The sequence below is a fragment of the Myotis davidii genome, unplaced genomic scaffold (assembly GCF_000327345.1).
Source record: "Myotis davidii unplaced genomic scaffold, ASM32734v1 scaffold323, whole genome shotgun sequence".
NCBI lineage: Eukaryota > Metazoa > Chordata > Mammalia > Chiroptera > Vespertilionidae > Myotis > Myotis davidii.
Window position 1 is genome coordinate 1,627,304 of NW_006295491.1, and position 14,113 is coordinate 1,641,416.

The window sequence follows — 14,113 nt, forward strand, 5'->3', positions numbered from 1 at the left end:
TTCTTTGTTTCTTTTCTTTTTCTGGGATTTATTTATCTTCTATAATTGAAACTTTGTAGCCTTGAGCATAGCCCAGGGCCGGCCAGGGCAGGCAGGAAGCTTGGCTTCCTTCATCACCAGGGGCAACCCAAGCCTCCTGCTCACTCCAGCTCCGTGGCTGCCATCTTAGTTGGGTTAATTTGCATACTCTGATTGGCTGGTGGGCATGGCTGTTGGGTGTGGCTTGAGCATAGCGGAGGGATGGTTAATTTGCATGTTTCTCTTTTATTATATAGGATATTATTATTTGATAACTTTTATCTGAAGATTTTGTAGACCTACTAGTATTCTTGTTGCTTGTACCTGTCAACTCCTATTCATGATGGAAATCTTGGGGCCACTGAGGACAGAACCTGGCACACAGAGGGTGACTCACCCTATGTAGCAGAACCCCAAATTTTCTGATCCTATCACCAAGCTACTGTAAATGCTAACCAATGCAACCCCTGCCCTGTTACCACAAAATAGAGTTTGAAAGAAACTCAGGCAGGGATGTGCTGGGCTTGAGGAGGGCTGGTGCTTGGATCTCAGACTTAAACCTCAGCTTGAGATGGGAGGGGCAGGCCTCTGGAGTCACAGAAGGTGGTGCCCAAACCTTATTAAAAGTGCAAACCAGGATTAGCAGTGGAGCCAAGTCACTAATCAGAAGCAGGTAATCAAGGAGACCAAAGTGATTGCCAAAGAGAAAGAAGCAGACAAAACCAAATTCAAAACCAGAGGAGGGGCCAGGCCCACGGTGTCAGGATAATGGATGACGGTGGATCAGCTTGACTTGGACTTTGAACTTTACTGAAATCACTGCAGTTGCTTATTTTTTCTCCCTTCCTCACGGCTCTCCCTCCCTCCATCCCCCACTCCTTTTGTATTTTTCTTTAATCTTCAAGCCTCCATCTCTGGACAGTCCTGTGACAACCTTCCTCACGGCTCTCCCTCCCTCCATCCCCCACTCCTTTTGTATTTTTCTTTAATCTTCAAGCCTCCATCTCTGGACAGTCCTGTGACAACCTTCCTCACGGCTCTCCCTCCCTCCATCCCCCACTCCTTTTGTATTTTTCTTTAATCTTCAAGCCTCCATCTCTGGACAGTCCTGTGACAACCTTCCTCACGGCTCTCCCTGTCTCAACCAACTCCATAGTAACCTCAAAATAATAAAAATAGCAACTGACCTTTGAGCTAAGGATGATTTTTTTTATCTTTAAATAATTATCTTTTAAGAAATTACATAATAGCCTGTATTTGGCCTCTTGGCCTCAAGATCTAAAATACTTATTCTGCGACCCTTTAAGAAAAAGTTTGCCAACCACTCTAGTCAATGTGGAAATATTTAATATAATAACATGTTATCCGTTTCATTTTTCTCTATTCTTTTCGATTGGTATACATTCACAATGAAAAATAATGCGAGAGCCTGTTGCGTTCTTTCCCAGCACTCCCATGTCCCCATCTCGCTCCCCTCCATCTTTTCTTTCCAGAGATTTCCCCAATCTCCTTGAAAGACATTTTCATTTTCTCACTTGCCATTCATTTCTTGGCCCATTGCAATCTGGCTACTATGTCAACCACAGCACTTGCTTTATCTGGGATACCACTGCCTCTTAATAGCTTAATCCACAGGACCCATTTCCATCCTATATTTACATTTTTCATGGTGGCACTGAGCATAATTAGCCAATTATTGAAACTCTCCTCTTCCTTGGGTCCTACAACACCATATTGGCTATGTTGCCAACTAACAAACTTTAGAAGAATATTTAGGCTGAGTCCTAGATTAGTCATTGAAATAACAAGAAACCATCTCTGGAAAAAAAGAAAGAAACTATCAATGAGTAAGTAGAATAAGAGCAGGAATCCAAGAACGGACCACTGGTAGAGAATTTATCCATGTGACCCATCCCATTAAAACAGGGGTCCTCAAACTACAGCCCACGGGCCACATGCAAATACAAATATTGTATTTGTTCCCATTTTGTTTTTTTTTTTTACTTCAAAATAAGATATGTGCAGTGTGCATAGGAATGTGTTCATAGTTTTTTTTTTTAAACTATAGTCCGGCCCTCCAATGGTCTGAGGGACAGTGAACTGGCCCCCTGTTTAAAAAGTTTGAGAACCCCTGCATTAAAACTAAATGAGAACAAAATCATAGGATTACACTGATAAATATTGAAAAGAGGTTAATAAGAGAGTGAGAATAGCACAACATCAGTTACTCAAGCTGTAATACTAAAAATTCTGGCTACTTGAGGTGCATTGGCTACTTGGGATGGAAGGGCAGGATTGATTCTCTTTCAAGATGAAATAGGATCAGCAGCAAACCAGCTTTGGAGACTGTTCAAGGGCTTTGCCAATCCTAGAAAATCTCACCCACTATTTTGCTCCCCTCAGACACCTCAGGCACTTGCTTCCTCCCTGACTCTCCAAGAAAACTTCACACAATAAACAGACTCTTGCTCTCTGTCCCACCATAGGTGGGTGGCAGGGAACTTTTGGTTGCACCCTCTCCTCATTCTTCCTGTAGCTCATGGTGAAGCTACATCAGTAGCCACATCTCCTTTCCCTGCTTTCCTGTTCTCTGATTTATCACAGAGATACATCCACCACTTATTTTGTGGTTTGTTTCTGTCTTGCAGTTGCCTCTCTGGCAACGCTGAGCTTGCGCTGGTGCCATGCCAGGACGGAGGGCCGAGGTGACCCACACAAGAGCCCAGCCACTTTTTCCCATGGGCTGTGTTTCTCCCTTCCCCACTCAGAGGGAGGCTGGCCTAGGCAGCAGGTAGAGGGGTAGGGCTTGGCGAGGAGCATAGGTTATTAAGTTATTCTTTTAAAGTGTAATTTTGAAATTGAGAGAGAGGGAAATATAATAAACAACAGAAATCTATTCAGGCTAGTAACGATAATAATTTCCTTTCATAATCCTTGATCCTTTCATTTTTAAAGCACTTTGTGTCTACTATCCCACTGATGGTAGGAAGAAGTTTTAAATGTTAAAAGTGTGTCTGTATCCTGTCCCATAAAAATACATACATTCCTGCCCTAGCTGGGTTGGTTCAGTGGATAGAGTGTTGGCCTGCAGACTGAAGGGTCCTGGGGTTCGATTCCAGGTCAAGGACACATGCCTGGATTATGGGCTCAATCTCCCCATGGGTGTGCAAGAGGCAGTCAATCAATGATTCTCTCTCATCATTGATGTTTCCATCTCTCTCTTCCCTCTCCCTGCCTCTCTGAAATAAATTTTATATATATATAAAATGTATACATTCCTGGCCCAGCTGGTGTTGCTCAGTGGTTGAGCATCAGCTATGAACCAGGAGGTCACAGTCTGTTTCCTGTCAGGGACATGTCTGGCTTGCAGCTCAATTCCCAGTAGAAGGCATGCTGGAGGCAACCAATCAATGATTCCCTCTCATCCTAGATGTTTCTATCTCTCTCTCTTCCTCTCTGAAGTCAATAAAAATATATTTAAAAATACATACATTCCTTTAATTTTCTAGTCACTATAGGCCAGAATAGGATTGCAGTGCACAAAAATGTAGTTGGATGATGAAAAACCCAGCTTTCCCAGATGGTTAACTTCAAACTAGAGACAGCCTGAGGTCTTGAAAAGTCTGATTAGATATGAGCAAACTTTCTCTAAAAAAAAACCCCATCAAAATAAAATAGAAACAGATATCAGAGCCTAGTGGGCCCCCATTGTGGAGTATTTTAATCCTATATAATAAAAGCCCATGCCAAAACCAGTTTGGCTCAGTGGATAGAGCATCGGCCTGCGGACTGAAGGGTCCCAGGTTCAATTCTGATCAAGGGCATGTACCTTGGTTGCGGGCATATCCCCAGTAGGAGATGTGCAGGAGGCAGCTGATCGATGTTTCTCTCTCATCGATGTTTCTGACTATCTCTCTCCCTTCCTCTCTGTAAAAAATCAATAAAATATATTTTAAAAAATTAAATTAAATTTTAAAAAAGCCCAGCGACCATAACGGCAGAAGGACCGCTGGACGAGTCACTATGAGGTGTTCTCGGTCCCTCCCTCCGGCCAGCAGGCTCTGAACACCACCAATTGTGAACAGGGATCCAGGGTGGGTGGCAGGGAATGCAGATGGCACCAGGCCAAGGCCCCTGCCCTGCCAGTCTCCCCCCACACAGAGGGTGATGGGTGGCAGGGGTGGGGCTGGCGAGCGGTCGGGAATGACTGACCTCTCAGTCCCTCCAGGGCCATCAGGCTCCCATCGCTGGATGGTGAGTGGGGAACCGGGGTGGGTGGCTGTGGGGGGCAGGGCCGGCTGCCGGCAGCTGGGGAAGATGCCCTGAATCGCAGGCTAGGCCTAGGGACCCTATCTGCGCACAATCTAGTCTGATAATAAATTGCAAATGCGGGTGTGTATTTCTTAAGGCAATGAGGTAAAAATACAATTTGGCTTCACAAGCCGATTCCCAGAGCAGATGACTGCATGAACGCATCTTACCAGATGACCCTCCTCAAAATAAGCAAAAAGAAATTTTTTTTAACAGTCTTTCAATATAAGGCATTTTCACTGCCGATGGCTGACATGAAAGGGTGTACAAAACGTCGGCACTGCTCTACCTAAACTACCCTTCAATATGTAAAATCTGCCATTAACGTTCCGTGCATGCTTTTGCCTTGCATCTGTTAAACCAGCTGTTTATTCTGCTGCTGTCTTCTTCAAGTGAGTATGTCAGGAAAAGCATATCCAGCGAATGTTTTCACTTAATAAAAACTGTCAACTACGCAGGACAACCGAGCTCCCAATGAAAACTACACTCTCCACAGTGAGCATCCGGTTCCCAGGAGGACCAAGTCCCTTGGCCTCTATACGTGGAAGCCGTGGGGAACACTAAATCCCCTGCCAAAAGCATAAGCAAGCAAAACTAAAAAATAGAGACATGAAGTTTCATCACTAGGGATTCAGAACTTTGCGTTAAACAATTCCTCTCATACCCCAGTGTCTTTAAAAAATTCAGGTAGTTTTTTTTAGAGAAAACCACCTTTGATTCCTATTTCTCTTCATGATAACGAATACCCTGTGTGTTTTCCTGGAAGGGGGTTGATAGATGGAGGAGGGTATCAGGCTCCTTTGTTTTTTAAATATATTTTTATTGATTTCAGAGAAGAAGGAGGAGAGAGAGAGAGGGGGATAGAAACATAAAGAGAGAGAGAACCATCAATGATGAGAGAGAATCATTGATCAGCTGTCTCCTGCACGGCCCACACTGGGGATTGAGCCTGCAGCCCAGGCATGTGGCCTGATCAGGAATCAAACTGCGACCTCGATGCTCAACCACTGAGCCACATTGGCCAAGTGGATGTTAGGCTCTTGATAACAAGGTGAGAGGTGTGACTTTTTACCTCAGGCTAATATGGCCTATTTTACATTTTCTAAACAATTGTTTATGAATGGCCACGACACAGCAGACAGGTTCCAGGTGTTGTGATAGGTATAGTGTGAAACAGTGGAGGAGACAGACAATAAGCAGGTGTGGTACATGAGTGATGATTTCAGACACTAAGCAATAACTTAATACTGTTTTGAGACCAAGTGAACCAGAGAAAAGACAGAGCACTTCAGAGACAGTGTCATCTGGGGTTTGTGCAGGGAGGTGTCCCAGTGGCCCAACAAGGAGGGTCCTCCACTTTCAAAAAAAGGGAAGTGAGTCATTTGCTTCACTGAGAAGCAGTCATTTCCTCTTAGTGATGATGCTGAGAGCAGTGATAAAGGTGGCCACGTGCCCGCTCTGCTGCTAGAGCTGCCAGGCTCCCCTCACCCATTTTCCCCATTTCCCCACTTACAAGGATTCCCCCAGGGTCCTCACCAGATGTGTGAGATAGGAGTCCCAGATTGTTTGCATGGATATTGTCAATAATCACTTGTAACTGACTCGATACACGGTGCAGCTTATTGTCTGGATTAAAAGTAAGTGAAATACTTCAGCTTAGTTTCATCATTCACATGACCACTCCCATGATCTCTTCATAATGATCCATTATCTGAGCAGAGAAAGAGAAATGGTGGGAGGGAGAATTCCTGGGAGAGCTTGTGTTGGGGTCATTTGAAACAGCCATGACGGGCCACCTGAAAGGAAGAGAGAGCTAAGGCCAACCTGCCTCCTTGAGCCCCCACTCCCGCTCCTCCCCCCCACCCCCAATGATTCCACAGGCAGGTCTCACATAGGGTACACAGCCACACCAGCTGACTCTCTCACAGCCCATTTGCTCTTAATACACTGTCCTTGCTTTTTCTTCTTTTCTGTACTTTTCCTTGCTGATGCCTCTCTCTTCATTCTCACATGTGATCCTCTTCATCTTTATCTGCTGCAGCTTCTTCTGGTTTTACTCCCCAGTCCCACCCCTTTTACTCTGAAATATGTTCAAATTTAGATAAGAAGATGCAACAGTAAAATGAAGAAGTTACATCAGGCAGATTAGTCTCCTGGAAAACAAGCAGATAAACAGATAGGTCTATAGATGGGGAAAGAAATGGGTGGAGGACAGAGGAAATAGCAAATGTACGAACACCTGGAATGTGTGTTGTACCTTGTGGGTTATACAGCATTTTCACATTTGCTCTTCATTCAAACACCTTGGGATAGGCAGAGCAGCAGGCCTCCTTTCTTGGCCTTTAGGAAAGGAAGGCTGGAGAAGTGAGGGGCTCTCCCCAGGCCCCACAGCTATCCCTTCCATTGTTCCTCATCTACCCAACACCTTACTATACTATTGTCTGTATCCCTGGGTTATGCATATATGCATGTATGTTCTTTGGTTAATCTCTTCCCGTTATATCCTGCCCCCTACACAACTAGTTAAGTCTCCTCCTCTGAATCCAAATCCTTTTCTCCACGATGCCATGGAGATGCCCAGGAAGTCCTCACACAATAGAGGAATTGCTCTACACCTTCTGCAGGGTTCATCCTGCAACTCATTACCTAAAAGAGAGTTCTGGGTTCCTGAACAGTGGTGTTGGGCTCTTAAGGTTGTACATGTCACTTCTATCTAAGAAGCACAGGATGGCTCCTGCAGGAAGTCACTGTTGACTATAATGGGTCTTAGCAAGTGTTTCTTGGTAAAGACTGGGTCCCTGGTGTCTTCGGCCACACAGTGTCAGCGGGTCCCATGTCCATTGGGTTAAGAGTTTCTGTTAGCCCACAGGCCATGGGAGGAACTTGTAGTGCTTCGGAAAAAGTCCCCCAGCTGCCCTCTGCCAGCTCCACTCCCATCCCTACTCATGTGACTTCGGCTCCTCTCTTGTTTCCACCTTGATTTTGTCCACCTCTGCTTTTCTTCCTCTCACCTTTGTCCTCCTGATTACTGATTTGATTCTATGGCCCAGCTGGTTTTCCTGTTCCCCTTTGAGGACATTTGATGCTTCTGGCACAAATTCTCGGGGCTGATCCCCAACGTTTACAACTTCTCCCTCTTTCCCATAATAGACTCCCTGCTTACCCAGCCTTTTCCTGACTTCATCTCTGCCAGTTCTCTTGTATGATGACTGAGCTAGAGTTGTCTTGGAGAAGTTGTGAGAGCAGACCACCAAGAGTAGTTTGGTGCTGTTCCCCTTCCCACTACATCCAACACCCTCTTCTCTGGGGCCCCCACTCTTGAGATACACTGCAGAAAATACTTGCAAATGTGTAAACTGGAGGGTGTACAGGACTGTTTGTTGTAGCATCATTAAAAATACAAAGAAAAGACCTAAATCTCTATTAATAGGAATAGGTTATGATACTTCCAAGTAACAGAAGACAGCTTTCTATATGCACACATGGAAGAATCTTTGAGTCAAATTTTAAGTGAAATAAACAAGAGGCAGAACAAGATTTAACTTCTTTTGCTACCATTTGTGTTAATAAAACAAGAAATGATACTTGTATAGGCACAGAGTTTCTTGGGAAGGCAGCAGAAACAGTGGCTATCTCTGGGGAAGGTAATAAACTGGGGAAAGGGTGGTAGTGAAATTTCCTTGCTGAGCTTAGTACCACGTGTACAGCACCTATTCAAAAATTCTAATGAAATACAAGATCGAGGCTTTAGAATCAAAATAAAGATGTGGGGATAGATGGGACCTTGGGGATCACTCCTATTGCACAGATTAGGACATTATCATTCAGGGGTAAATAATTTGTCCAAATTCCCACAATTACTAAGTGAAGAGCAATGACTAAGCCCCTCACTGTCACTGGGCACCTATGCTCGAGGGAATGCAGAGTCAAAACCCTACGTATCAGTGGGACTTACAGCATAAATGACGGTGTTATACTCCAGCCCGAGACATTCAAGACTCAGTTTCTTCACACTGTAAAATGTGAACAAGAGCCCTAACTGGTTTGGCTCAGTGGATAGAGTGTCAGCCCTGGGGACTGAGGGATCCTGGGTTCAATTCCGATCAAGGGCACATACCCAGGTGGCAGGCTCAATCCCCAGTAGTGGATGTGCAGAAGGCAGCCAATCAATGATTTTCTCTCATTACTGATGTTTCTCTCTCTCTCTCCCTGCCCCTCTCCCTTCCTCTCTGAAATTAATAAAAATATATTTTTTAAAATGTGAACAAGGAAGTTGTGAAGATTAAACTAGGTAGTGCATGTTTATCCTAGTGCCTAGCACATACTAAGCACTAGATAAATGTCAGTGGCTGTTGTTTATTACTTTGAGGCTATTGTGAGGGTTTGGGCAGGGAGAGCTGTGAGGAGGGTTGTCGTAGGAAAGTCTGGAGATGAAGGCTTGCAGAGTAAAGAAAAGAAAGAGAGACTTGATTCTCATTTATTCAGCCACTAGAGAATCTTACTGAGTAAATGATGTTTAACATGGAAAACATACATGTGAGAGGGATATTGTAGAGAGAAGTTCTGGCCCCTTTCACTCAAAAAGGCCACTAATGGCCAGCAGTGACCAGCATTGTCTCTCATGCTGAAAAATAAATGTACACAACCCAGGACCAGCTGCTGCCCTTCTTTCCACTTCTTCATTTCCTATCGTCAGAAAGCCCTCATTTTCTCTGCTAGCCTATTTATTTTCCTATTTTCTTTTCTTTGGGGCCACGGGTCAAGTGGTGACTGAGCGTGCTGGGTGTTCCACTGGGAACTTGCTGGCCTTCCTTGGAGAGGCACTGGGAAGACCCTGCATCCGGGCAGCTTTGTTCACAGCGGTCGGGGCTGAGAAGCCTACCGAGAGCTCTGGCGAAGCCGAGGCTTCTGGGAACCCTTCCTCTCCCTTACCCTGTAAGCCAGGAAGCCACCTCCCTAGAAACTGATGGGCAAGAAAAGGAGGTCCCCTCTCTTGTTCACCACTTTGTGACTTGTAATCATTACATTCCAGCCAGGTTCTGCGATCAGCCCTCCTAGGTTCACACCCTCACTCCTCCGTGATAGCTCTGTGATGGTGGGCAAGTCCTGTAACCTCTATGCCCCGATTTCTATCTGAAAAAGTGGTGAGAACAAAATGAATGCATCCAGCTAAAAGGCAGAGCACAGGGCTGGGCTCTTAGTAAGTTCTTTACAAGGTTAGCTTGGGATGGTAGCAGCAGAAGACAGCAAAAGAAATAAAAGGGAAATCTGGGTGTTTGAGAAAGATCCATAAGCACTGACCTCAAGGAAAAGGGTCATTACCACCAACTCCACTTGTGTATGTACCCCTCCCCCATGACCCCCATCCCCTTAGTCAGGTCTTCAGTGGCCTGGATTTTCAGTAAAGAATGCAGTTTGGTTCTAGCAGTCCTGCAAGCGAATGAGTTTAATGAGGACATTGCCCTGGTAGACAAATATCTTTTCCTGACCCAGAATGATATGTGAGATATCAAAGCTTGAGTGAATACAGTATTGACTTACTTTATTTCAAAGACCTAAATATAGGATAAAGTCACTTAATCCAGAAGGCAGAGGTCAATAAATGGTAGATTTTTTTTTAATCCTGCTTTTGGTACATTCAGGTGAGGAATACCAGTTAGTTATAGCCTGCAGTTTGTCATTGCATTGATCACTCATATGATTATCAAGTGGATTCCCTGGTCTTGGGGAAAACGGAAATGTTTATATATATACTAGAAGCCTGTTGCACGAAAAGATTCATGCAATAGGCCTTCCCTTCCCCTGGCTGCTAGCGTTTGTTTTCCTCCGGCACCCAGCACCCAGGCCTTCGCTCCAGCTGGAGCCACCTTCAGCGCCTTTGCTGTTCCGGCCAGAGCCACGTATGCAAATTAACCACCATCTTTGTTGGTGGTTAATTTGCATATCTCTCTGATTAGCCAATGGGAGGTGTAGTGAAGGTACGGCAATTACCCTGTTTGTCTATTATTAGATTAGATAACCAAAATAATTAGACTGGGATCAAACAAAGGTTTTATAAATCAAGTCAGAGGAATCTGTTGTCAAACAGTAATGCATCTAGACAAGGTACTGGATTGCCTCTCCTGTCAGCAAACTGCGGCTCGGCAAACCACGGCTCGCGAGCCACATTCGGCTCTTTGGCCCCTTGAGTGTGGCTCTTCCACAAAATACTGGCTCTTCCACAAAATACCGACCTCTGAGCATGGGCCACGAAGTTTCAGTTGCCCTGTACATGCACGCCCGCACGTGGTATTTTGTGGAAGAGCCACATTGAAGGGGCCAAAGAGCCACGTGTGGCTCGCGAGCTGCGGTTTGCCAAGCTGCAGTTTGCCAACCACGGAGCTAGGTCATTCTATGGAGCACTGGTCTAGCCTGTAGTAACAAGGCATAGTTTAAAACAGCCAACTTTTCCATTTTCATAACACCTTAGAAAGAGCTTTCACAAAAATTAACTCATTCGATATGTGTTCTGTAGCCTAAACTCATATTCTGTTTTCCTCAACGGGACCCATCTGAATGATAGGCAACATGACAGGGTGAAAACCTTTAGCCCACCTACCCAAGACCCCCACATAGCCCGGCCAGGAAAGATCTTCCAAATAATAGTCCTTTCCAGTGCTGTGATGAACCACAGGATGGTTTTCCAACACAATCTGAAGTTCAAATGGAATTAACTTGCTTAGAGTTTCTATATAGGGGAAGTTCTAAAGATTCATTTTACTAAATAAATTTAAATATTGGTACCATTTCTTTAGTCTCTAAATTCCCCTTGAGAATTTCACTTTACAAAGGAAGTACACATTGTATTTTTATTTAGAATCCAGGAGGATTTCTGTCAGATAATCTCAGAGGCAGACACGTTTTTCTGCAGCATGTGAGCCCTGAGGCTGAAATCGAAGCAGTCGCCGCAATTTCAAAAAATTCTTTTCCATTGATAGGTAACCTTTTATTAAAAGTGTTATGTGGCAAGTGCCTACCGTTCAGTGTTATGTGGCAAGTACCTACAGTACATGTGGGCTTTGATTTATTCAGAAATGTTATTAAAATATGATACCCTATAGGACAGTGATGGCGAACCTATGACACACGTGTCAGAGGTGACACGCGAACTCATTTTTTTGGTTGATTTTTCTTTGTTAAATGGCATTTAAATATATAAAATAAATATCAAAAATATACTTTACTATGGTTGCAAATATCAAAAAATTTCTATATGTGACACAGAACCAGAGGTAAGTTAGGGTTTTTCAAAATGCTGACACGCCGAGCTCAAAAGGTTCACTGCTATAGGAGGTGTCTTGGAATATGACCCATGACAGGGCAAAGGTTTTTAATGCCTTTGATGAAATGTGTCTAAAGTACTGGTCAAGGCTAAACTGCCTGCATTTGTGGGAGGTTTATCTGGACTCTGATTCCATGTTCAATGTACTCCCAGCTCGAGCTCCGTTTATGTTACTTCAAAACTCTGTATCACTCTGAACTGGATGGCCCAATTCAGGAAATCAAGTTTACCACTGGATGCATGTAGAAAAATTTTTTTAAAAAATCATTGAAAACATAACTTACTAGCTTTGTCTCCATGGCAATGTCAATTTTGTGTGTGTGTGTTCTCACAGAGTCAGAACTGCCTTCTTCTGAGGCAGCAGAAGAGTCAGAAGGTGAGTCAACAGATGTCACCCAAAAAGTGGAACCTACAGATGAAGATACTCCTGTTATAAGTACAGTTGCTGCACTGACCACAGAAACAGTAACTCAATATGAGAATTATACCAGCATTGGTGAGGAGGATACTCAGCTAGAGCTTATACTAATGGTGTTGATCCCGTTGGTTTTCTTGGCACTCCTACTCTTATCAGTGGTACTCATTGTAATCAACTATAAAAGAAAAAAAGCTAAACAAGGTAAATATTTTGTGTGTTCCCAATCCCAGACAATTGCTTCATGGGTCAATGGACAAACACTAAAACAAAATACTTTTGCTTCTACACAGAGCTGCCTTCTAGCCAAGGATCTCAGAGTGTTTTACAGACACGTGAGTATTATCCTAATACCTGCCTAGAGTTGGGGATAAGATAGGAGAAGGAACTGAGAGGTTTTAAGATAAGCAACAAGGATTATATAAAGCTAGAGCCCTGGTGCACGAAATTTGTGCACTGAGTGTGGGGGGGGGGTTCCCTCAGCCTGGCCTGCACCCTCTCGCAGTCCAGGACCCCTTGGGGGATGTGTGACTTCCAGCTTAGGCCCAATCCCCCTGGCTGTCAGACATTCCTCTTGCAGTCCAGGGCTCTCACAGTCCGGGACCACTTGCTCATTACCACCCACCTGCAGAGGAGGCAGGAGAGGCTCCTGCCACCACTGCTGTGCTTGCCAGCCATGAGCCCAGCTTCTGGCTAAGTGGCGCCCCCCCTGTGGGAGGACACTGACCTTCAGGGACAGCTCCTGTGTTGAGTGTCTGCCGCTGGTGGTCAGTGCTCTTCATAGCAACCAGTCATTCCACAGGTCATTCCACCATTTGGCCAATTTGCATATTAGGGTTTTATTATATAGGATAATAATGTCATGATTGACATATTTCAATGAAATTTTCCAGAGTTTAAAAATGCCATATTTTGTTCTTTTTTAAAAAGAGAATAATGTTTTTAGCCTAAATTGAAAGTTAATATACACAGCTACCAGCTCTGAACCTAATCCAGATAATTCCCTCGTATAATCTTGGCCAATAGATCAATGTAACGTGTTCCTACGGTTGGAGGAAAGGGTAAGGATGGTGAAGCAGTGGGGTCAGGGTTGGGAAGGCAGGGACCGTGGCCTCATTCTGCACCGATATTTCTGCCACAGATATTGTTTTCTCCCCCATGCCACATTCCAATTTGATCTTGAAAAGGCCTGGGTGAAGCATTGTTCTTATTCCCATGAAAGCTATGCTAACTTTCATAAGCAAAGCCCCACTTGGCTAAAAATTGCTATCATCAATCTCCTAGAAAACCAGACGCATAGAAAATTCCCCAGGTCAGAGATTCACTCTGAGAGTATTCCGTTCCTATTCCAGGAGCATCACATTCTAGATTTTAAGGTATCTAGGTCCAAAGGAGACTTGGATACTTTTGGCTTGTGCTGGTGAAAAATGATTCCAATTAGATTTTGTTGTTGTTGTTAATCCTCACCTGAGGATTTTTTCCATTGATTTTTAGAGAGAGTAGAAGGGAGGGAGAGAAAGGGTGTGAGAGAGAGAGAAACATCAATGTGAGAGAGATTTATCAATTGGTTGCCTCCCACCTGCACCCCAACCAGGGCCAGGAAGCAAAAGCTTGACCAGTAATCAAACCTGTGACCCTCCAATGTGTGAGCCAACACTCTAACCACTAAGCAACACTGGCCAGGGCACCAATTAGATTTTTTTTAATATATTTTTTATTGATTAAGATATTACATGTGTGTCCCTGTCCCCGCATCACCCTCGCCCCCCCTCCCCCCCGTTGTCCGTGTCCATTGGTCAGGCCTCTATGCCTGCATGTAAGTCCTTTGGTTGCTCTTTCCCCCTTACCCTCCCCTCCCCTACCCTCCCTCCCAAGCCCGACAGTCCAATCAATGCCTCTCCGTCTCTGGATCAGTCCTTGTTCATCAGATTATGTTGTTCCTTATATTCCACAAATGCGTGGGATCATGTGGTATTTATCTGCTCTCCGGTTCCATCCATGTTGTGGCAAATGGCAGGAGTTCATTTTTCTTCTTTCTCTTCTTATAG

General features: G+C 44.4%; 1 protein-coding gene across 1 annotated transcript in view; it reads left to right on the top strand.

The window, feature by feature from the left end:
• Positions 1–14,113, top strand: part of TMEM154 (transmembrane protein 154) — a 39,706-nt gene that overhangs the window by 5,564 nt on the left and 20,029 nt on the right. The window contains exons 2-3 of the mRNA XM_006770150.2: positions 11,985–12,269; positions 12,359–12,400. Coding sequence (XP_006770213.2) covers positions 11,985–12,269; positions 12,359–12,400 — 327 coding nt within the window. The remainder of the gene's footprint in view (positions 1–11,984; positions 12,270–12,358; positions 12,401–14,113) is intronic.